This window comes from Rousettus aegyptiacus, unplaced genomic scaffold, assembly GCF_014176215.1.
Source record: "Rousettus aegyptiacus isolate mRouAeg1 unplaced genomic scaffold, mRouAeg1.p scaffold_m13_p_14, whole genome shotgun sequence".
Classification (NCBI taxonomy): domain Eukaryota; kingdom Metazoa; phylum Chordata; class Mammalia; order Chiroptera; family Pteropodidae; genus Rousettus; species Rousettus aegyptiacus.
In genome coordinates, this window is record NW_023416289.1 from 42,340,076 (window position 1) to 42,364,555 (window position 24,480).

General features: G+C 53.6%; 2 protein-coding genes and 2 long non-coding RNA genes across 5 annotated transcripts in view; 1 reads left to right on the forward strand and 3 right to left on the reverse strand.

The window, feature by feature from the left end:
* Positions 1 to 11,967, reverse strand: KCNN4 (potassium calcium-activated channel subfamily N member 4). 2 transcript variants are annotated; one of them, XM_016147711.2, is made up of 9 exons: positions 11,706 to 11,967; positions 8,808 to 8,903; positions 7,146 to 7,573; positions 5,300 to 5,435; positions 3,079 to 3,189; positions 2,762 to 2,880; positions 2,312 to 2,381; positions 981 to 1,148; positions 1 to 574 (listed from the first exon to the last, which is right to left on the reverse strand). In XM_016147711.2, the coding sequence occupies exons 1-8, from the start codon at positions 11,937 to 11,939 to the stop codon at positions 984 to 986; spliced, it is 1,359 nt and encodes a 452-aa protein (XP_016003197.1). In that variant the 5' UTR covers positions 11,940 to 11,967; the 3' UTR covers positions 1 to 574; positions 981 to 983. The 2 variants fall into 2 exon arrangements, with proteins under 2 accessions (XP_016003197.1, XP_016003198.1); XM_016147712.2 differs by lacking the exon at positions 1 to 574 and having other exon boundaries at positions 1,083 to 1,194.
* On the reverse strand, positions 6,265 to 7,138 carry LOC118611456. Its single transcript, XR_004954462.1, has 2 exons — positions 6,948 to 7,138; positions 6,265 to 6,600 (listed from the first exon to the last, which is right to left on the reverse strand). It is a non-coding gene; the product is annotated as an uncharacterized LOC118611456 (long non-coding RNA).
* The window catches only part of LOC118611455, a 21,110-nt gene continuing 4,376 nt past the window's right edge, over positions 7,747 to 24,480 (forward strand). The window contains exon 1 of the long non-coding RNA XR_004954461.1: positions 7,747 to 8,308. This is a non-coding gene — a long non-coding RNA (uncharacterized LOC118611455). The remainder of the gene's footprint in view (positions 8,309 to 24,480) is intronic.
* The window catches only part of LYPD5 (LY6/PLAUR domain containing 5), a 3,736-nt gene continuing 2,744 nt past the window's right edge, over positions 23,489 to 24,480 (reverse strand). The window contains exon 5 of the mRNA XM_016147656.2: positions 23,489 to 24,292. Within this exon, the coding sequence (XP_016003142.2) occupies positions 24,048 to 24,292 (245 nt within the window). The 3' untranslated portion in view covers positions 23,489 to 24,047. The remainder of the gene's footprint in view (positions 24,293 to 24,480) is intronic.

A 24,480-nucleotide genomic window follows, 5' to 3' on the forward strand; every position in this document is an offset into this window, starting at 1 on the left:
TTCTTCGTCTTTAACATTTATTACAAAGTAGAAGAGCAGAGACTGGTGAGCTGCACCACTGGGTTCACCTCGTCCCACGTTCTCTGCAGCTCTGGAAAAATGGTGTCTTCTTGCTTTCCCACCAGGGGGCGCCACCTCCTGCCCCCGTCCCAGCCTCAGGACTGGTTCCTACAGATCCACCGACCAGCGGTAACCGTGGTGCCCCAGGATCCTGGACTCTGGTCTCCCAGTCTGCTGCTCCTCTGGGCCTCAGCTGTCCCAGTCCCCAGGCACCTCCACTTGGAACTGAAAGCTGGAGGTTGTCTATAGCAGCACAGCGAAGAGGGTTTTTCGAGGGTATGTGGAGTAGTGGTGACCGTTTTCCCATTTAGGGCCTCAGGGATAGGCCACAAGCCTCCCTCCTTAAGCCAGTGTCCGCTCCAGCAGCCTTTGCAAGTCAGCCGACCCCAAGGTGGGACCCCCTTCTGTCCTCGCACCCGAGGTGCTTTATTTATGGGGCTGGGTCAGGAATAGCAGGGAGAATGTCCTTGACCTCAATCATAGGGAAAGTAGCCTGGTTCTTCCTCCACGGGTCCTGGGGAGACAAACAGAGATGGATGGACAGGCAGGTCTAGAAACAGAGGAGGTGCAAGACCCAAGACACAGAAGTGGAGGCCGAAACCAGTACACAGAGGAGGAAGAGCGTGGGGGGTAACTGGCATCAAGAGAGGGGGCCAGCCGGGCATTTGGACAGAGCCAGAGAATGTGCACAGGGGCAGAGACCAAGTGAAGAAAGGGGAGAGGATGCTGAGGGTCAGCAAAAAGGAGAAGAAATGCTTCCCGTTGCTGCCACACCAGCCCTGAACTTGAAGCCCTTTTCTCCACACACAACCAGAGCAGACGAGGAAGTGTGGCCTTGTCTCCAGGCCACCCCTCACCCGCCTCGCCACATGGGGTGCTGGCCACAGGCACCTTTCCTCCAGCAGTCCCAGCCTCCTCACCAGCTACGTGGCCTCCTGGCTGAGTTCTGGAGGCTGCTGTGGCCCCAGGGCAGTGCTGAGCAGCTCCGTCAGGGTGTCCAGCTTCCCTGCCAGTGCGTCAATCCGCTTCTCCAAGGCCTGGTGTGAGCTATTCAGACCCAGTTGCAAGTCACACAGGATCATGTGCATCTGGGCAGAGAGGGCAGCGGTATCAAGGAGCTGGAGTGCACCTTCCCTGTCCCATGGAATAAGGTGATAGAACCAATGTACTAAATCCTTACAGACCCTCAGTTATCCTCAGTAGTAACAGTCACTGTTCACTGGCCACCAGCCCCACCCCAGCTACCAGGCCAGCTGCTTTGCATTAAAAGCCACGAGAGTGAGTCATGTTCATAATTTTACAGCTGAGGAAACTGAGGCCTGGAGCACTAAGTTGACACACCCAAGGCAGCAGCTAGAACAAAGCCTAGGAAGTAGTAGGTGCTTACTACTTCAAAAACCCACACAGCCCTCTCACTGCCTTCTGAAACCAGGATTCACAGCTTCAACTTGAGTGTGTGTGAGCTTTCTGTGAGCATTCAAGTCTGTGTTTTTGGCTTGATTATCTTTGGAAATAATCACCTGCCAATTCTGGCAGATCTAGGCCACCACCTCCTCACTGAGACCTGCCATGCAGTGTAGGAGCCTGTACCTGTGCTTGTTTACCATGGCATTGGTGCCAAGGACCACTGTTTAAATTGTCGCAGACTCATGAGAGAAAGCAAAGGCCGCAGATAAGCAAAAGATGCTGTCATCAAGCCGGGGGTGTGACATCCCCATCCCCAAGCACTGGTGCAATCAAGTGGTCCCAGCCGGAAGTGCGCAAGCTGAGTCGCTTGGCCAGGCAGGTGAAGCACCGCAGCCCTGGGCCCCCCTTCCCAACAGCAGCAGAGACCGAGTTTCACTGAAACGGTGTCACCCTTCCCCACAGCAGTCTTGTTAATTTGCATTTTATTGGTTTTCCACATATGTTTGAACTTGGTTTGTAAATTTGCTTTGGTTTTATTATTGTATAAGTCGGAGTTGGAAGGAATTTTATATCCGTCCACATGTAAGTAACTCGACAATAAAAATAGTTTAAAGCCAAACACTGGAGTTCTTTGTGCAGTTTCTTTAAGTATAAAAGGGATCTCTATGTACCTTAACGAGTTTGAGAAACCATATTATATCACTCATTCATTCAACCTCAAACTTTTAATGAGTGCCCACGTGTGCCAGGCCCCAGCCAATGTTCCCTGTTCCAGGGCCAGATTTTCATGCCCGAGGCCCAGCCTCCCTCCCTCTCTCAGACCCGCTCCCACGGATTCCGGTACCTTGGAGATGTCCACCATGGAGTTCACTTGTTCCCGGAGCTTTCGGTGTTTCAGCCGCACCTGGCGGAACCTGTGGGAAGTAGGGGGTCAGTTTTCCTATATGCCTGGTCCCTAGATGTGACCCTAGCTCAGGGAAGGGGTGGGGAAGGACAGACCCATGCAGACACAATACAAACGGCAAAAGTTGCCAGGAGCTGTGGGGCCGGGGGTGGGGGCGGAGGGTGCATCCATGATCCCACCTCCTTGGTAGAGACCCAGGTATCCAGTCTCACACACACAGCCGCCTGGACCCACAGACACACTGAGACATGCAGAATCAACCGTCACAGACACAGAATCATAGGAGGTGTGGGCAGACATCTGTTCCATCACACATGGGTGTGTATGCACATACACACAGGTGCACATGGGTATGTGGCTGTGCAGACACAAACACACAGCAGCCCTCACGTGTTGATGGCGGCCAGCAGCCTGCGCTGGTGCCTGCGGGCAGCTCTGGCGTCCTTCCTGCGTGTGTGTTTATAGAACATCCAGGCCTCTTGTAGCACTCGGGCAGCCGACTCTTTCATCTGGGGGTGGGTGGCACAGTGTCAGTGCAGATAGACGGCAGGTTCTAGAAAGGAGATTGGGGGCCGGATTCCTGGTCTGGGGGAGGAGGGGCTGGAGCCCTGACTCCTGGTCTGAGGGAGGAGGGGGCTGGGGGCTGGACTCCTGGTCTGAGGGAGGAGTGGTAGAGCATTGGGTCTCCTGCGTAGACCTGTAGTCACCTCTTTGGCATACTGGATGTCCATCATGAAGTTGTGCACGTGCTTCTCTGCTTTATTAAACTCCAGCTTCCGAGCCACTACAGCCACCAGCAGGGCTGTGCAGCAGACCCCCTGTGGACACAGCAGGCACTATGACACAATGACACAAGGACCATGGGGCCAGTCCTGTGCCACTAGCTCTCTCTTCATACCCTCCCAACAGCCACAGAATGCAGGCATGGCCACCCCTAATAGACGGCCAAGCAAACAGGCTCAGAGAGAACCAAGGTCCCACAGCTCCAAAGGGTGGGACGAGGATCAGAAATCTTATGTCTGAGACCAACTTGGGTGCTTTGTGTTTACACCGTCAGAATATTTTCTTTTGTTAAAGGTGTTGGAGGAGGGGAGAAGGGCTGGTTCCAGGCAAGGGACAGATTTTGGGCTCCTGTGGGGGACCCGCACTCCCCACTGTTCACACCCAGTTGGCCATCAGGTCACCAAGGGTGTCCCTCACCCTCCTCCCACCCCCACGACCTCTGCCCAGCTCTGGCCCTGTCTTCCTCCTGGACTATCTCCAGCCTCCCAAGCCCCCTGCCCTGACCCCAGGGAGATCTAACCCCTGTTAGGACCCTGCCCCCTCACCGTAATCTCCTCCTAGGCTCCCCCAGCCCCAGACTTCTCAGCCCTTCTCAGTGGGCAGGGCCTTCCCAGATCTAGGTCCCTCCCTCCTCTGCCCAGCCTCCCTCCCAGACAGGTCAGCCCCGCAGGAGCACCAGGGGCCCAATGCTTATTTTTCTTCTTTCTCCTCAGGCCTCATCCTTTGAGGCCCCATCAAATCCCAATGGCTCTGAGGCACCTGCCCACTCCCCCATGAGTTAGAAGGGATCTTCTAAAGCCTCCCCTACCCCGTGTGTTTCAGCCATTGCCCACCCAGACAATTTAGTAGAAATGTTATCTCCAGGACTGACTGGGTTCCAAGTCCAGCATAGAGCAAGTTCTTTAATCTCTCAGTACCTCAGTTTCTTCTCTGTAAAATGGGCATGCCCTTACAGTATCACCCTGTGGGTTCTATAAGTTAACACCTGGGAAGTGCTTATAGCAGAGACTAGCACAGAGTGTGTGCTCGAAAGTTAGCTGTTATGATTCCACTGCACCATGAAACCTCTTGGCCAGGAGTGGTCTGTGAGCACTAGTGCAAATCGCCTTCTCTAGCTCTCAGTTTCTCTTTTCGTCAAATGAGGGCGGAGGTGCCAGGTAGCCCTGAGTGTCCCTGACTCTTTGAGAGTGTTTCCCTGGCCGAGTCTCTGCACCTGTTTCCCTGTCACAAAGACACCTTTGTGTGTCTGTGTGACATTGGGCACTGAGTCCTTGGGGCGGGGAGGTGGGGGAAGACGTGGAGTGGGGGAAACCAGATCCCTGGGTCTGTGAAGGGTAAGGGGTGGGTGTCTGGATTCAGGAGGAGGCATGAATCAGGCTGGAGAGCCTCCGCCTCATCCTTGGGGGCACAGGCACTACGGTGGGGGCAGTGGATGCCCGGGCCCCGTTATAGTAACAGCCTCCCGGGATACCCTTAAACGTCAACCCACTGACTATTTCCTATGTGCTGGGCACTGTTTGAGACACTTTATATGTTTTAATTCATTTAATCTCCTAAGGAACCCCATGAGGAGTACACGCGTATCAGCATTCCATTTTACAGGTGAGGAAACTGAGGCCCAGGGAGATTACATGGTTTGCGCCCAGGTAGGAAGTGGCAGAAGCAGGATTTGAGCCCAGGCAGCCTGGCTCTGTGATTAGCCTCTATAGTGTCGATGGAGGCTGGGAGTCTGGGTTCCTGGGTCCTGGAGGAGCTAGAGCTAGGGAACCAGGGCCCTGAGTCCTAGAAGATCAGGAGGGTAAGGGGAGGGGGAAGGATGCCTGGGCCTTGATGGGGCTCAGGGTTGGATTCCTGGATTCTGGAGAGAAATGGGCCAGGAAGTCAGTGGCCTGTGGCCCTGAGGAGGATGTGGGCTGGGGTCCTAGGTTCCAGAGAGAGCAAAGACTTCAGGAACAGATTCCTGGGTTTTAAAGGGAAATTGGGCTGGAGATCTGTGTCCTGGAAAGGGGCTGGGCTGTGAGGGGGTCCAGACACCCAAGTTTCTTGAGAGTGTCCCTGATTGCCTGTGTCAGCTCCATGGTTTCCTGGGGCCAGGGGAGGAGCAGGTTGGATTAGGGGTAGGGTCGCCAAAGGGCTCGTACTCACCATTACCCCAGTGCAGAGGCAGACAATCTTGCCCCACATGGTGCCCGGCACCACGTCCCCGTAGCCAATGGTCAGGAATGTGATGGGGATCAGCCACAGTGTGTCCGAAAGGTGTCCAGTGGCATTAACGGCCTGCCTGTGGGGAAGGGCGAGTTAGCTGTGACACCTCACCCCAGGGTTTCCTGTAGTTTGGTACTCTCCCTCCTAACACGCACACTCAATCCCAAGAAGCACTAAGAGGAAAAGCCAGTAAGATCGGGGCTTTGGGGAGCCTGCCTGGCCTTCCTGCTGTGAGCTGGGCAAGAGGCTTGTTTGAACTGAGGTCAAGTGGACTAAAGCCTGTTTATTTCAGCAAGGCCACCAGGGCTGCTCTATTCGGAGCATGTGGCTGGGAGGGTTGAGAGAGGGCAGAAACCCAGCCCGAAGTCCACTTGTCAGACCCCGGCAGGGGACTGCATCCACCCTGAGGAAGGGGGTGGGGGTGCCTTTTTTCTAATTTCCACAAAGATGCTGTCTGGCCTAGAGGTGGCCCTATCAAGACCAAAAAGGTGGGACTCTACAAAGGCTTGGCTCCGGGACGCTGCCCTCTTTTCCCCTCACTTCCTAGAAGGGGACATTTCAGTCCCACCACAAAATGAATCGTCCAACTTGGACGCACAGACCCCTTGCATCAGGGTTGGCCAAGAAGGCTTCCCCCATTAAGGCCCTGGACACCCCAGACCCACTGAATCAGTGTCCGGAGGTGGGGACAGAGTCTGTGCTGTTCAGTACCACCCTCCTCATCCTGAATTACAGTGAAGTTTGAGAACTTGTGCATTAGGACTTAGAATTTGACTCCCTTCCCATCCCACTTTTCAGATGAGAAGCATAGTGGGAGGATCATTTATTGACCCTGATCCTGACTGGTTTTCCAAATGGGAAAACTTGAGGTCCTGTGAGATGAAAGATGACAAAATTAGGCAAGATTGGAATCACCAGAGAGACTTTAAAGATGGTAGAACTTGTAAAAATGGACCCATTTTACAGATGAGAAAACAGGCTCAGAAAGGAGCGCTCTAAAGCCAGGTCTTCTCACTCTCTGCCTCCCCTCAAGGATCTTCTGCCGGATGCACTAAACCAGAGGTTCTCAAACGGAAGTGGGCATCAGAACCACCTGTGAAGGCCGCCGCTTGGTCTCACTCACTGCAGTTTGGATATGGTAGATCTGGGTGAGGCCTGAGAATTGGGGTTTACAAGTTCCTGGGGTGATGCTGCTGGTCCAGGAACCACACTGAGAACCACTGGCTGATCACCCCCAATTTCTGTGTGTGTGTGTGAGAGAGAGAGAGAGACAGAGACAGATACTCAGGCCCTGAAAGGGTACAGGTCCAGTGTCAGGTCACATGGTGTTCAGCATGCAGCCTGGAATCCCATACCAGTTCCCTGCTGGAATTCTCCAGAGCACTCCAAATCACCCCCATGCTAGATCAGGGAAAGCTCCTGCAGTGCATCTGTGCTAATTCAGAAAAGATGTCCCTTTCCCCCAAGGCGATGCAACCCTCCGCTGGACTCCAGTGCCTGGATTTGGAGACTGAACAGATGCCTGGGGACCTGAGGCAGGAGAGGCTGGGAAGCAGGAAAGGAAGGGCTTCCGAGGGTCTGTCTGCACCTGGGGAGACTGGAGACTGCAGGCGAGGAAGGGCGGGGGCTGGCCTGTTGGTTCCTCCCACCTTGGTGGCGGAGAGTGGGGACAAATGGCTCCCACCACTGCTTGGTCTGGGGGCCCCAACCTGCAGCACCATAAGGGCTGCTAGGGCTGTAAGCGGTTCTTCCAGACGCTCAGGTGCTCTCTGCCCAGCGCCCTCACCTCTCTGCCACCGACAGCACCCAGGCGGTGGTGAGCCAGAGGCCGAGCGTGAGGCAGAGCAGCAGGCGGCCGGGGTGAGTGTTCATGTACAGCTTGGCCACGAACCAGTGGCGGAAGCGGACCTGGTTGAGGGCGCCGATGCTGCGGTAGGACGCGTTGAGCAGGACGCCGCTGCGCAGGAGCACGGCGCGGGGCACCAGGTAGAGGCGCAGCAGCATGGCCAGTGACAGCAGCGCCTCTCCCTGGTCCAGGAACCCCGGCCAGGACTGCGTCGCCGTCGACGGGGACTGGGTACCCAGCGCGCAGGGCGGGCCCCGCACCGGCACCGGGTGCAGTCCGCACACCGCCAGCTCCAGCAGGATCTGCGCCACCTGCCGCCGGGTCAGTGCCACGCGCCAGTCCCGGAGCCCGTTGTCGGTCATGAACAGCTGCGGGGAGGGAACGGACAGGGAAAGGGCGGGGGGGTCACACGAAGGGCAGGCGGCCGAGGGCAGCCTGCGCAGGGAGATAAGGTGGGCGCGCCCGCCCTACGGGGAGCGAGGCAGATAGCGCTGGGCAGGGGCTTTGTGGGGTGCGGGGGCGGGGCGGAACCGGAGGAAGATGTCCCTCAGTCCCTCCCGCGTCTCCTCTCCCTCCCCCTCTAGTGTCGGCCAACTTCCAGAACTTCCAGCCCAGGAGCGCTTAGCGCCCACTGTGCGCCGGAGATTGTTCTGTACGTTCAGGGGGACAGACGGCAACCCCGGCCTCCCTGGAGCTTCCCGCCCACCTCACGGAGCCATCTTCTCTTCCCTTTTCTGAGGACACGTGTACAGTAATCAGCATCACTATACCATTAGCGCTGACAAGAGCTAACACTGGGGGGCACTTCGGATGTAGGGGCTACTGCTGTAGCCCCTTTGCATGTTGTGACTCAGTGAATGCTCACAACTCTGCGAGATGGAAAGTATTATCACCCTCATATTAGAGATGTGGACACCGAGGCCCAGGTCCCACAGGCGGGTGCTGGTACCGCTGGGCTATAAACCCCGCACATGGAACTTAGGAACTGTGCGAATGGCTGCTGGTGATGATAACGTCTACTTTTTACTGAGCACCTTTTATGTACCAGGCACTGCAAGGGACATCACTACACATGGCCAGTAACCCTCATTTCATAATCAAAGGTATGAGGGAGGGACGACAGGATCTGGGGGTGTGCGGGATGGGAGGGGAGTGGGAGGGGGGTGGGACATGAGTGTCCCAGTGAGACATGACACTGGAGGGGGATATGGGTGGGAAGGGCTTCGGGTCTGGGGGATATTGGCACAGAAGTGGGGAGCTCGGGAGTGGGGAAGGACCTGTGGGCACATACCTGGGGGCTCAGGTTGCTTGGGATTGGGATAGGTAGGGACTCAGATGGAGGACAGAGATCTGGAGGCTGGGACTGGAGCTCTCAGCATCCGAGTGTGTGTGGGGAGACCGGGTGCGGCAGGTGGAGGAAGGGAGGGGGCTGCTCCAGGAGGCTGTGTCTGGCCGTGGTTCGCCCCATCCCGGTGGGTGAGGGTGTGGACGCATCTCAGGAGAAGGAACCTCATTACTCAGCCCAGGAAGAGGAGGATGGAAAGTGTGAACTCACAGGGTGTGGTGGGGCTGGGGGCACAAGCAAGGCGGGGCCTCTCCTACCTGGACCTCTTTGGCGTGAAAGGCCACGATGAGGCAGAGGAGGAAGAAGGTGGAAATGCTGATGATGCATTTAACCAGGAACAGGTAGAGCGCCCACTGTTGGGGGGGATAGGGAAAGGTGTGAGGTCCCGGGTCTTCGCCCCTCAGTACCCTCTACCGTCCTCCCAAACACCTTCCCTTCTCAGTTCCCAGTTTCCTAGCCTCCTTTCCTTTCAGCCCCTGACCCAGTTTCTCCTGATGTGTCAGTTCTGGGGAGGTCTCAAAACCATCTGGTCCCAAGGGAGAGTGCCCTCTTCCTTCCCAACCTGACAGCGCTGGCTTGGATGCCAGTGCCCACCCTCCCCCTCAGCTCTTCTCCTCAGACCTGCATCCCTGAGGGGAGACTTTGAAACACACATTCCTTCTTAATTTTCCTGTCCCCTTCTCCATCAAAAATAGTTCCTCAGGTATGTGCTTGCATGCGGCTTTGTGTCTAGAAACACATCTGGCCTCTCAACATTGTCCTGTCCCCCTCCCTCCCCACCCAGCTGGTCTGGTCCTAGAAAGCAACTTCAAGTCCCACCCCACTCCAATTCCAGAGGGGCCTAGAAACTATCATTCATTCTCCAAGGAATGAGTGACACCTCCCGCTACCTTCACCCAGGGGACTGAGTTCCTGAGAGAAGCCAGACCCAGCTCTGAGAAAGCCCTCCATGCACAGTCCTGGCGCCTGCGTCTCCTCTCCCCCTGCCTCCTGCTCTCCCTCCTGGCTCCAAGCCTGGGGCGATCTGGCAGAAGCACGTGGCCTTCAGAATCCACGGAGGTTTTCTCCTCTTTGTGCGCAATACCTTGCAGGAATCTAGAATTCCTGAGGAAAGGAGTTAGAGGGGCCTGGGACTGTTAGATCCCCTAGGAGGGGCTGGGAGGGAGGCGCTCTGCCTGTGGGGTGTTGTCATGGGCAGGGGACCCCATGGGTTCCTACCCGTTTCTCCTAAGACACCTGTTTCTCCTAAGATGCTGCCAGTTCACCCGAGGGGGCAGGGCCCCACCTCCGTGCAGGGGAAGAGGGCCAGTTTCCTGCCCCAGGGGGCCTGCCCCTCCAACCCTCCCCGAACAATGGTGCTGTTGTCCTCAGCCCTCCCCCACCCCTTCATCCTTTTCTGGCACCACAATTTCCTGTCTCTTTCTTTAGCTTGTTCCAAATTCCACCACACTAGACACAGCCCCCTCCCCGGCTGCAGTCCACTTCTCTGGTGGTCCTCTCTACTTTTCCTGCTCCCCCTCCAGTACCTGGGTTTGGCACCTGCCTCTCCTCCAGCCCCTCCCCCTGGCAAGCAGGTGTCTGAGGCCCTGTGAAATAAGTTTATTAGATTGAGGTGGAAGTAGGGAGAGGACACGGGGTTATCAAGGCAGTCATGGGAAGGGGGCTGAAAAGGAGCCTTAAGGTCATGTATTTCAATCCTCACCCTCAGTTTACAGGTGGGGAAACTGAGGCTCAGAGAGCTAGAGCAGCTAGCTTCCCCACAGTCCCACTGCTGGAGGCGGCAGCCTGATACGTGGTGGGGAGAAGGAAGAAATGAGAGGACAGGCTGAGGGGGGAGGCAGGAGTGAGCCCCTTATCCCTTATCCCTTCCTATCTGCCAGGGTTCTCATGTTCACCTCCCCTCCTGGGCGGGGTGCTGGAGCGTGGGAGCAGCGGTCAGGCCCCGGCCATGCTTCCTGTTGGCATGGGCTTCGGGGCCCCTCCCCCTCAGTGCCGGCTGCCCTCGCCTCAGCCCCCCGGCCAGAGGAAACCAGCCTGCCCTGACCCATGTGCCGCTCCTGGTCACTTCAGAGCTGCCTGCCTCTCTCAGCCCCAAACCCAAGGCTGAGCCTCCACCCTCCAGGAATGCCCCCAACACAATCCTCAGATCAGTGCCCCCAAGCAGCCCGATTCCACATCCCTTAGCCCAGATAAGTCTCGCCGCCTCCTTTCCTGTTGAGCAATTCTGTTGTCTTCAAGCCACGGATTCTGACCCGTGCCCTCCATCTGCCCCATCAACTACCCCGACCAGGGCTGTCATGTGCCAGGAGTCTGCCCAGACTTGTCCTGGCCGCACCTGCCCTTTCTCTTTCCACTCACACTGTCCTCAAAGTCAGCCCCTCTGCCCCCAAAGATGCTCTAAGCCACCTTCTTCAGACCCGAGAGCCTGGGCTCTCAGCCCCATCCTCCCCTGGGAAGCAGGGACAGACAGTACTGTGTCTACCTCTACATTATTTCCCAGACCGAACACCATGTAGGTTCTGGGAAGTTGAGCTTCTTAATGATAGAGACAGAGATAGACAGAGAGACAGAGAGAGCACACGTGTGTGTGCGCGCGTGCATGCACACGTTTCCATTTTCCACACCCACCCAGACAGTTTCTTCTGATCTCTGCCCTTTGCCGCCACTGAGGTAGTGGGTAAACGTTAGTTTAGATAAAGACCAAGGAGCTGCTGCCTACTGGAAGAAGTTTGTTTCACTCCCGCCCTCCCTTCAACGAACCTGGGGTTACCGCCCCCCTAATCTGCTCTTGGGAGACTCCAGTATCTGATCAGCTACCCTCCCGACCCCTAGTCCCTGGCCCCCGGTCCCCCACCCACCTCCGGGGGTCCTGGATCTCCAGCTGTCTAATTGCAATATCTTCACAGACTGAGACACTGAGACCCTTCTTCCCTTCCTTTGGCGGAGGGCCCCTAGGAGTCCAGCCCCCAGCCTCCTCCACTCTCCCACCCAGGAGTCTTGGTCCCCAGACCCCTCCTCCCTCAAACCAGTAGTCACAGTCCCAGCCCTTAGTCCCCACCTCTCTCAGAACTGGAGTCCAGGCCCCCAGCCCCTCCTTCCCCAGGCCCTCCTCCCTCCTCCCTCGGACCAGGTGTCCCGGCCCCCAGCTCACTCACCGGGCAGCCCCCGAACCACAGCATCTCCGCGTGCAGTACCATGAGCCCGATGCCAATTCCCGCCAGCGTCAGCGCCCAGCCGGCCAGCCACCGCTCCTGCTCCAGCAGGCGCTTTCGCCGCCGCAGGGCCCCCAGGCCGGTCACCAGCTTCCCGCCCATGGCCCCCGGGGTCTTGGGGCTCAGCCAGCTTCCTGCCCAGGGTTCCCCACCTCGCAGCACGCAAAGGGCAGCCATTGTGTCTTGCAAGTCGTTGGCCTGCTCTGCTCACTTGCTCTGGGGCTCTTGCTTTGAGGCACAGCGGAGCCTGTGCCCTCTGGGGGGTGGTGACGGCTGGGCAGGGCAGGGAGGGGCTGGGGAGGCCCCTGGGCAGAGGGGAGGCTCCCCAACCCCCCCCTCTCAGACTAAGGAGGGGCTGGGGTGTGTCTTGGGGCAGAGCAAGGAAGAGACATGCATCCACGTGGATAGACACTCTGACAATGGTCACACACAACGGTCTGCACTCTGTAATACACACCTACCCTCAGCCACACCCAGACACCACGGGACACCCTCACACACAGCATGGCCAGAGACAGGACCTCACATACATGGGCACACAACACAACCTACACTGGGTGACTCACAACTCCCAACAAGCTCTGAAACCCACAGCCACACCCAGACACCACACACATGATGTGACACACGCCGGCACTCAGCAAGGCAGGCAGTGTCTTGTGGCACATACGGCCACCCAAATATTGTCCACACGTAGGCACAAACATTGCAGTCAAAATGGGCACAACAATCTCTGACACAAACAGCCACACCCGAATGCCACAAACGGGTGATACACATCCATAGCTACACGAGCACAACATATACTGTGTTCCACAAACACACAATATGTTTTGCTATAGCCATGCCCAAATGCCACACAAAACATATCTACGTAAACAAAGCACTCACAGGGTCCCAAACATCACACACCCATGGAATGACACCTGACACATGCGGACACACCCGTAGCAGTCCCCAGTTACCCAGCACATGGAGAGATGCACACAGACACACATCATGCACATGGCGACTCGAACATACATTCTCATAGAACAATTCACAACACACAGAGATTCACCCTGACACGAGACGCCCCGGTACACAGTGCCATTCCAGTGTGTGGTCAGAGGACAGTGTGAACGGACACGGGCGGCAGCGCACACCTCGAGTAAGACACGATGGTGCAAAGGACACAACCCAGAATGGTGCCCTGGGGGTCAGGGGGCCGAGGGGACGCAGGCTACGTGGACCCCGATGCCCAGATGCAGCGTGCGCACAAGTAAAACATGCACCGCTGCCTCTGACCGACAAGCCCCACCTGAGCACCACGTGCAGCAGCCACACACGGCAGGCACACCAGGTACTCGCATGGCCACACAAACACAACACGTACAGAGAAATACACAAACACAGTGACATAACATTTCCCAGCACCGCCTTTGACAAACACCACATGAAACGACAGCTGTGACCCACTGACACAGCCAATGTGACACCCCACACAACACCGGGGCACAGTCCAGCACAGTAATACACACTGCACAGACACAACACACTCTGGGTGTGGGTCCCCGGGCTGTGTTGTTGGCAGAAAAAGGAGAGGCCCCCAATGTGGACATGTACCTCAACATGAGACATAGGGTCATATCACTGAATGGTACACAACTCCACACATGCGGTGCCCAGAAAGAGACACAACACACATTGACACACAACAGCAAATGCAATGCGGGGCGATGCACAGTGTCTGGGATCCCAGAGTATAAGATGTGACCCCGTACAGTTAGACACAGATCAAAACCCTCCTATGGCCACACAGAGGACACACTGGTGTGGTGACACAAGACCTCGCACAGTGTTACATACCGACCTCGTGACACAGCCACTCGTGGGGGAACACACGGACGTAACCCCTTCACCCTCCCGTGTCACATGTCATGCAGGAACATGGACCCGCCGGCCATTGGGAAATGAGACACGCACAGACAAGCCTGGCAACACACCAACACAGCCCACACAGACACACCCAGAGACACCAAACCGCGCACACAGACACGCCCAGTGGCACAAACACAACCTGTGCCGGCACCCGGCTCCGCGGCACACGTGGGGTTCCCACGCAGGGCACGACACAGCAGGAGAGCGACAAACGCACCCAGGCGCACCCAGACACCACACGAGTGTCACTCAGAGAAAGCGCCGCCACTGGGCACTCTCGAGGCTGCGCCTGGCACCCCTGCCACCCGCCGCCTCTGTGGCCTGGCACCAGTCTCTCTGCGCCTCTCCTCTCGGTTCTGAGGGCCTCACCTCGGACTCCTCTCTTAGTCTCCCCTGCTCTGGAAGCCTCTGGATCCATCTGTCTGTCTCCATTTGTCTTTCTCTGCCTGTTTTTCCCTCCTACCTGCCTTCGTCTCTTTCTACCTCTTCTGTCTCTGTCTCTCAGTATCTCTGGCTCTCTGTGTCCATTTGCCTGTTGCCATCCTCTCTCTGGCTCTCTCTGCCTCTGCCTCCCTTGCCCCTGTGTCTCTGTGTCTCTCTTAGTATCTCTGTCTCCGTCTCCAACTTTGTGTCCCTCTCTGTTTTTCTGTTTTATCCCCTCTCTGTCGCTGTCTCTCTGCCTCTGTGTTCCTCTGTGTTCATCGTCATCTGTGTCTTTTCTGTCTCATTTTCCGTCTCTGTCTCTGACTGTCTCTCTGGGCCTCTCTGTACTTGTCTCTGCCTCAGTGTCTATCTCCTGTTCATTGGCGCAGCTGGGGACAGCCTTGCCCCTTGCAATTCCACCCAGCCCCACTTAGGGGCCAAGGGCCAGAGAGATACAGAAGCCGTGGAACAGACCTCCAGCCCCCTCCCCCCACAGCCGTGCTCCGGAGTGCAGGCACCGGTGAGACTGACACAGAGAGGGAGACAGAGGCAGAGATTCCTTGAGTGGTGCAGCTGAGGGGAGGGAGAGAGCGCGAGACAGAGAAGGAAGGGAGAGAGGGAAGGAGAATTTTTTTAAAATTTAAAAAGAGAGACCCAAACATGAAGAGGAAGCAGAAGCCAGAATCAAGACATGAAAGTTAGAGCAGAGAAATTTTGTCTTCAAAGAGACCACAACTAAAATAGAAAAACAGAGCAAAAGCCGGACATGGGAGGTGCCAGGGTGGGCTCACAGTGATGAGGACACCTGCCTCCAAACTGAAGTCCTGGGCCGTGGGGTCAGCTGGTAGGACACATGGCTGCAGAGCCAGCTCCCTCCAGCCCAGGGAGGGGCTGAGCTGGGCGGTGGGGGTGACTCAGGGCCCCAGAGCTTCCTGTGACTCAGCCTTAGTCTCAATCCTGGGGAGGGGAGTGGAGGGAGAGAGGGGTCTCTGTAAGAGAGAGGGAGGCGGGACAGCAGGACTTTAATGCCTAGGTTAGTCCAGAGAGGAGGGGGCTCAGGGCCACTGCATCGGACTTTGAGAGGAGGAGCGGACTGGGGATGTGAACGCTGGGGGCCAGGACTTCTGAGTCTGAGGGAGGAGGGAGCCGGGCCCAACTCCTGGTTTGAGGGAGGAGGGGGCTGGGGATCCGGACTTCTGGGTCTGAGGGAGGAGGGACTTGGTGCTCAGACTCCTGGCTTGACGGAGGAGGGGCCCAGGGGCCGGGACTTTTGGTTCTGGAGGAGGAGGGACTAGAGGCCCTGACTCCTGGTCCAGGAAGACCAGAATAACTGATTCCGAAGGCCTTGGAACTTTTCCTTGGCCTTGTCCCAGCTGCCCCACCTTTGTCCCAGCCCCATCTCCGGGCCTGGAAAGGATCCAGGTGCCTTGCGGCCCAGCCGGAAGGGGCTCAGGACAAAGGGTTGTTTAACTGGGCAGGGTGGCAGAGGGGAGTGAAAAAGAGGGTGTCTCAGGCGGAAAGGTCACTCGTCGCCCAGGGCTTGTGGAGGGGAAGGTGGGGCTAAGCCTGAGGGAGGGGGGCATGACATCCTGAAAGTCAGAGGCCTGTGGCGGCAAATCCTCCTCGCATTCTGGATTTAGGCATTAGGTGGTTTCAGGGCATCAGGATACTGCCACTTAGTGGTGTCCCTGGAAACTGCAGGCCCTCCTTGTCTAGCCCAGTTTCCTGTCAGCATATATAGAGCGCCTACTGAGTGCCAGGTACTGTCCTAAGCATTGAGGGTATAGTAATAACAAAACAGACAAAACCCCTTTTCTCATGGAGCTTCCAGGCTAAAGGAAGTCTCGCGGTCCATCTCTCTCATTTTCGTTGTGGCTCCGTGAGTCCTTCCGACCAATAGGACGTAGCAGAAATGATGCTGGCCAAGATCCAGGTCCAGTTCTTATCTCACTGGCCTTCTTAGTTTCTGTCTCCTGGTCTTTGCCTCCAAGTACATGCCTTTTGCCTGTCTCCTTTTTCTTTCTCTGTTTTTGTTTATTTTCTCCTTTGGACCTCTGGGTTCCCCAACAGTTAAAAATTATATGTTATTCCATTAAATTATCTAGCTATTTCTCAGTCTGGGAGTCTAGAGACATTGGTTCAGACCTCGACATGGCCACTGATGTTATTTTTGTGTGGATTATAATGCACATACTGCCTGGTTCAGAGACAGACCTGAGTGTATGATGCTGGCCTAGTTCCAGGTCCAGTTCTTAAGAGAACTCAAAGCTTCTGCTGAATACAGTCGCATGAGTAACCTTCAGAGAGACCAGCAGAAGTGCCCCATCTGCTGTCGACATCATGACAAATAATACACTTTTTGTTCTAAGACACTAAATTTTGGAATGGTTTGTTTCACAGTAATAACAATAAATATTATACTCTTCTGTTCACTTTGGTGTTTGAAGTTTTTCATAATCGAAGCATTTGCATATGAATAAGTACATATATAAATAGGTCATGAATAGATCATAGACATTGCACCTTATAGCTTGCAGCTAGTATCATTTTGCTTCATCTTTTTGCGTCTGTTTCTTAACTCTTTCAGTCTCCATTTGTCTTTCACATTTTCCTGTCTCTACTTCTCTGTCTCTTTCTGTGTCTGCTGCAACCGTGCCCAAACCTCTCCTGCAGCTTTTTCCTCCATTTACTCTGCTCCATGACACTGAGCTTCTTGCTTATCCTCAAACATGCTAAGTTCTTTCCTGCATCAGGGCCATGGCACCTGCTTTTCCCTCTGCTTAAATACCTTTACCTCCAGTCTCCTCATGAATCCCTCCTCACTTCGTCCACGTCTCTGCTCAATATAGTCTCTTCTTGACCATCTCTTCGAAAATGGGCCCCTCTGGCTCCATAAATAACCCTGTATCCTATTTCATTGTTTGTCTTTATCATGGCACTTAGAACTATCTAAATGACTTTGCCCTCTTATTTTTCTGATTGATTAGAACAGAGATCTTGCCATTCCAGTGTTCAGAACAGTGCCTGCGCTTAGAAGATGCTCAATGGATATTTAGTAAAGGAATGCACTTGTTCTGATGGTTCTGTGGTTCTGACGGGCTCGCCTTCGATTCTACACTGTCCTGGAGGTGGGAAGGGTGTCGCTTCCGTATTTCCCTATCTTTTGTCCCCCAGTTGAGTTGCTGTCTGTGGTTCTGAGACCCATGTTTTGGATCTGTCCTTGGTGCTGACCTGGGCTCCCATTTCCATTAAGTTGAGGAGGGCAGAGGGGTGTTTAAAAAGGGCACCGTCGTGTATATGGCCCAGGTCCTGGAGCATCTAGATCACCTAGAGAAGGCAGGCATCGGAGTTCTGAAGGGGGGGAGTGCCTGGGTCTCTGTGAATCCAACAGGTATTCGTTCTATTCTAGCTAGCTAGCTGTTCTTTTTATCATGGAAAACTTTAAAATACAGAAGTGAACAGAAGAGTACCCATTTGCCAGGTGCCAACTCACAGTTAATTGCATTTCATCTACACCTCCACCCACTGCCTCACTTCCTCTGTTATTTTAATGCAAATCCCAGACATGATATCATTTAATTATATGTTGTATTTTTAATTTTGTTTCTTTTTGTTGAGGTATGACTTACACGTTGTAAAGTTCACAAATCTTAAGTGCACAGATTGGTGCAGTTCTGCCTGTTTGTACACGTGTGTGACTGCCACCTCGATCAAGTTGTGGAGGGTTTCCATTGTCACAACAGGGTCTCTGGTACCCTCTCCGTATTGGTACACCAGAGATAGCCAGTATCTTGACCTCTGTCACCAAGGATGAAAAAGCTATAATATGGAAGTCCAAAGGCTTGAGCTCCAGCCTTAACTTTGCCATTAGCAACATCGTTATTGTTATTTTTTGTATGAAACACCATTCATGCAGAAAGTGCATAAAATATAGAGGTACATTTTGGATGCATAATTACATAGCGAACCCCCATGAAATCAGCACCCCCCCCAGGGGGGATAGAGCACACCCCGGAAACTCCCTGCGTGCTCCTCTAGGGCCACAACCCCCTTCCCAGCCACCAGAGGAAACCGCTGTCCTCGCTCACAAGGAACTTCACTCCTCCTTATCCACAGCCCTCACCCACTCTTTCCCTCAGTCCCTCCTTGTCCCTCTAAGCTCTTCAACACTAAGTGGCCCCTGACCTTGGAGACCATGGATGAGGGACCCCATCACCAACCTCTCCCTGGTGCCCCACCTCTGGTCTCACTCCCCCTGCTTTGTCTCCTGCACGGTCACAGTCACAGTCATGGTCATAGGGGAGAGCTTCCTGTCATCTGGCTTCCTCCATGCCTCTCCCGTGTTCTCAGCCTTCCCGTAGATCCCCACTGGCTGCAGGGGAGAGTTCGGGAATCTTTATTCCCACCGCAGGGCTCTACCACCCTCTTCGCCCTCATCTTGTTTTCTCACGCTTTATACACAGACGAAGTCTTTGTGCACACCGTCCTTAACACCTTTCTCCCGCGCCTTTGCCAATTTCTATGTGTCCTTTAGGTGTCTTCTGAGACAGCGGTTCCCAACCTTTGTGGCACCAGGGACCGGTGCTCCTATGAGAATCTAATGCCCGAGGATCCGAGGTGGAGCTGAGGCGGTAAAGCCAGCACAGCTGGCCAGTGGCTGCGAATGCAGATGAAGCGTCTTCACTCGCCTGCCACTCACCTCCTGCTGTGTGGCCCGGTTCCTAACAGACCACGGACCAGTACTAGGCTGCAGCCTGGGGGGTGGGGACCCCTGCTCTAGTGGTGGCTTTGTTTCCATGGGAACCAAGACCTCTAAACCAGCAGAGCTCGAAGTCGTGGAGGTGGGAATCAAAAATTCTGCATGTGGGCTTAAGTATAGTAGTGAGAGGAGCCCCTGCCGCCCCTTGACCGTTAGGCCTGCATATTGACGCTGTGGGGGACAGTACTGAAAGCCTCTACTGCACCCTGTAAGGCAGAACCCCATCCTTCGAGGTACTGACTCCAAGGTGACAATGATGACTGAGTCATTCCATTAGTTTGTCAGGCGAGCTTCTTCCAGGTGATGGGGTACGACGTAAGACCAGTGAAATCCACAGGCCTGAGCCCGTTGCCACACTTCATTCACTGTGTAATGAGTTCCCTGGTCAAAAGTAGCTCTGTGCGGAAGACCCAACAGGGGAGCAGACGTCTTCCAGTCCGGGGGAGGGACTTTACGTGTGGCGGGAGGAGTGAGGAGAGCCCTTAACCCTCCAAGCTCCCGCTACAGGCAGAGAACCGCCTCAGACACAGATCTCAGAAATGCAGCTGAAAGGTGGTAGGGAAGCAGCACTCCTGAATGTGGGCTCCCACGCCGCAGTATCCGCCATTCGGGGAGGTCTTCCTGGGTTTCTAGCCCTGCACTGGGCTCTGGGGCCACTGCAGGACAGAGGCAGGAACAAGTAAGAGGCAGAGAGCTTCAGGGAAGGACATCTGGCAAACATTTGTAACTTATTCTTCTGAGCTGGGTGATGCCAGGGACCCGGAGATGAGTCAGACCTGACACTGCCCCCTGGTCTGGAAAGAGACAGTCACAACCTAGAGGCTTCTCAATGGTAAAGTGTGAAGTATGAGGGTCTAGGGGAGCTCCAAAGAGGAAGAGTAGGAAACACTTCTGATAGGAATGAGTCTCTCAGAACAGGGGTCCCCAAACCCAGGGCTACGGGCAGGTACTGGTTCGTGGCCTGTTAGGAACCGGGCCGCACAGCAGGAGGTGAGCAAAGCTTCATCTGTATCTGCAGCCGCTCCTCAGCACTAGTAGCGTCACCGCCTCGGATCATCAGGCATTAGATTCTCCTAGGAGTACTGGTCCCTGGTGCCACAAAGGTTGAGGACCCCTGCACTAGAGGACGCAGCAGTGGTTCCAGTAAATTGGAAGGTGAGACTGTCGTCTAGCCATTTTGAGTGTCTCATGCTACTGAACCAACAGGCAAAAAAGGGGATTATTCTATCTGCTGGGGCGATTGATCGCAATTACTAAAGGTACATTGGGTCACTGCCACACGGTGGGGCAGGAAGTCCATGTCTTGAACACAAGGCCTTCTTTGGAGCACTTCTTGGAGCTTCCATGTCCAATAGTAAAAGCAGCAGCAACAACAAAAAGGCAAGTTCACTCGTGATTTAGACCTTTCAGGAAGGAGAGTTTGGGTCACCTCACCAAATACAGAACACCAGCCAGCTGAGGGCAAAGGAAACGTGAGATAAAATGGAGGAAGGAAATTAAACTTATCAACTATGGCCTTGTGATTAATTACAGAAATGCAAATTGTAGTAGAGATGCATAGTTTCTTCTTTGATTGTTTCCCTTGCTCCTTTCTACTTCCTTCCTACTTCCTTCCTTTTTATCTTTAAAGGAAAGGAGTAGGAAATCTGCTAATTTCTTTTACTCTTGGCTCTTCTTTCCCTTTATTATTTTATATAAGGATTGGTGGTGGTGGTAGTCCTGATGTTTGTAAATCAAATTTCATCAACACCTCTCCACTGCCTTTCCCCTCCCATCAAAACTAGATATTTTTTATGCACTGCAATTAGGAAACAGCAATACTTAGTTGTTGAATGAGTAGTAAAAAAATGGCTAAATATCCAAAGAGATAACCACAGATCAAGATTACAAAGAGGTATGTGAATGGATAGGCAAAATGAATGACATGAAAATTTAAGTCCATTCTGTCGAATACAGATAATAAAAATATTAACCATCATTTGGGTAATGGATAACCAACCAACAGAATACAGATCACCATTTCTAGATCTATTTATTCAGTCAGTCTTTTTCATTTAACACATTACCTGGCATTGCAAGGGTTCGTGTGGTAAGATGGTTAACCAAACTCTGCCCCTTTCCTCATTAGTTTTAAGTAAATAGATAATTTTAAGAAAGGGGTAGGTTTTGTCTTTCTCTTCCCCTCCCCCGTATGCCATTTATGTATAAAGAAACTTACAAAAATTTTAAACCTTTTATTGAAAATGATGTACCTATAGGAAGAACACAAATCATAAGCAAACAGCTCAATGAATTTTCAGATCAAGAAACACAGGACCAGGCCCCTAGAATTCCTTGTCTTCTCTTCTGGCCATTAAGCCCAAGGACAACCACCATCTTGAATTCCGATTGCAAATCTTAGTTTTGCTTACTTTTGGACTTTGTATAAGTGCAATTGTACAGAGTGGTCTCTTATGCACCTTTATCCTTTTGTTCAGCATGATACTTGTGACATTCATCCGCACTTCTGGGTGTAGCTGCAGATGGTTCGTTCTTGTTGCTTGTATAGTAGTACTCCGCCATGTGAGTAGGCCTCCATTAATTTATCTGTCCTACCTTTGGTAGGTGTTTGGGTTGCTTCCAGCTTATGGCTATTTCAGCTGTCCTGCTAGGAACATTCTAAGATGTGTCTTTTGGTGGAAACACATAAACTCATTTCTGTTAGGGAAGATATACCCGGGTATACCCATACGTCCTATGTCCTGATGAAGGACCTGTGCAAACCGGTATTTAAATGGCATCAGACTCAACGTGTCCAGCACCCTACTGTCAGTTCTCACTCCTTTCCATCTATTCCTCTCTGGTAAACAGCACCACCATCGATCCCATTCTTCAGGCCAAAACCTCAGAGTCATCTTGTCCTCTCTTCCCCTCACACCCCTCAAGCAATGTATCAACAAGTCCTATCAGCTCAGCCAACAGAAACCATCCCATTTCCTTTCCAACCCCTCCCACTACCTCTGTGGCCACCCTGTTATCACACGCCTGGACTAGTGCAGGAGCCACCTCGCAGGGCCTGGCTTCCATTCTTGTCGAAGGGATTTTTTAAAAAAGTAAAGCATGTACACAAGAGGACATGCTGTAGGACTCTATTTATGTAGAGTTCAAAAATAGGCAACATTGATCATAGAAGCCAAAGTAATGGCTACATCCAGGTGGGAAAGTGCCTACAACAGGCTATGAGGGAGGCTTTGCGGGCGGGAACTGGAACTGTCTTATATCTGGATGTGGTTGGAGGTGACTCAGGTATATGCGTATGGAAAAATTGCACTTTGTGTATTTTACGGTATGTGTTTTATATCTTGATGAAAAAGTTATATGCATATAATTACATATGTATATTATAATATATAACATATTATATATTATACCCATAATATAACATGTATATAATTATATATATGATCATATAAGTTCTGCTATAAATTCTCCAAAGGATTCTGTATCAGGATTAACCAGAACGTCAGAACTAGTAGGAGATACATATTATGAGATTTGTAGCAAGGACTGGCTCATGCGATTGTGGGGACAACCAGGCAAGTGCGAAGCCCACAGGGCAGGCTGTCAGGCAGGGCAGCTGGGACTCTCGGGCATGGGCTGAAGCCGCCATCTGCAGGCAGATTTCTTTTTCAGGAAACCTCAGCTCTGCTCTTAAAGCCTTTCAACTGATTAAATTAGGCCCAGATGACCTAGGATCATCTCCCTTAGTTAAAGTCAACTGATCATGGACTTAATCATATCTAACAAACACCCTTCCCAGCAACACTGAGATTAGCATTTGAATGAATAACTGGGACTGTCACCTAGCCAAGTTCACATATCACACTGACCATCTCAGCTTTAAACCACATTCGTAATGAAATCCAAAGTCTGCTCCCCCCACCAGAAAAGTCAGCTCCTTGAAGGTCTGGACTTCTGCCTTTTTTTGTTGAGTGCTGTATGCCTGGCAACTAGAACAGTGCCTGGCACATAGTAGGTGCTCAGTAAATGTGATGTTGCATGAATAATGACACCCAGCTTCCTCTTCTGTCAAGATGTGGGGACATCTAGAATCCACCTCCCCTGACCTCACAGGAGTCTAGCAGTGTTTCTGGGGTGCCCTCCACCCACAAGGCCACCTGTTGAGCTAGAGTGAGACAGCGTAGGGATCCATCTTTGCTCTGCCACTCACTCTGAAAGCCACTCTCGCTGTGCCTTGGGCAACTTGTCTGCAAAATGGGGATGCAGCTCCCTTCTCGATTGCCTCCCTGAGTCATTGGGAGGATCAAGTGGGGGAAAGGATGTGGAAGGACCTTGTGAAGCATGTGCTCAAGAGGACGAAGTTCATGTGCTCGTGTAAGTGTCCAGGTTCCAGGCTGGCCCCTCCATCTAGCACATTCTTCCTCCTACTTCTCTTTTCAATGCCTTTTTATCCTTTAGGAGTTTGATTGTCGGGCTGGGAGTCACCTCCTGACTATCCATTCACTAGCTGCATGAGCCCCAGCATGGCCTCCACCTCTCATTTGCTCATGTCACATGCGGATAGTCCACTTATGCTGGGCAACTGTTTTGTCCCAGATACTCCACATTCATCTCATTAAATCCTAACCTCAAACACCGTGAAGTAGGTTTTGTCATTATCGTAGATTTTATTTTCACTTCCACCTTTCAGGTGAGGAAATACAGGTGTAGGGACGTTAAGTAATTAATTGGCCCAAGGTCCCCCATAAGCTAAATGGCAGGGCTGGGATTCTCACTGTGAAGCCTGGCTCCAGAGTCCCAGCTCCTAACTTTTACCAGCATACTGCCTCTTGAGCCTCTCAAGATGACACTAATGAAGAGGGTTTGGGGCTCCAGACGCGGACCACAGGACACGGGCCATGCGAATCGAGGCCTGGTTGGTGCTCAGCAGGTAGTATCTTTTATCAGGTTTGTTCTTCATATGAGGCAGAACATAGAACGTGGCTATTTCTCCCCACCTGGGGCACCGGGGACCTGCTGAGCAGGTGAGGGCCAGGTGGCAGTAGAGAAGCAGGAGGGAACAACAGGATGAGAGTGTAACTCTTGTTGGATATCATTTTGCACATTACAAGGGCTGGAGCAATGAGGGGGGTGCGAGTGCCCCGCTCCCAGCCTCCTGCTCGGGAAGAGGCTGGAGGGGCTGGCTATGGACTCTGCAGAGAGCCAGCCAGTAGGGGAAGCACGAGGAGCAGGACCATGACAAGGGGCGCACGGGGAGGGCTGGTGGCGGAGGCGGAGGTGAAGGTCTGGTTCACAGCGTCCCCATTGCAGAGGTGCCCCCTACAGCAGGAGCCCTGGAGGTCGATATTTGTCCAGGGGCTGGAGGTGCCCATGATGGTGCAGGAGGGCCGGTGGCAGGTTCTGATGTACACGGGGACTGAGAAATTGCCTGGGGGAGGGGCAGTGAGGAAGGGGTCAGAATTGAGGGAGGCAGCTCAGAGGCCAGGGCCACCACCGGCTCCTCAGACTTACTTCCATTCCTCCCTCCCCTTAGACTAGGGCCATGCCCCCTCCCTCAGACCAGAGCCATCCCTTCTTCCTTCCCGGGAAGCCATGCCTCCTCTGGCTGCCTCCTCT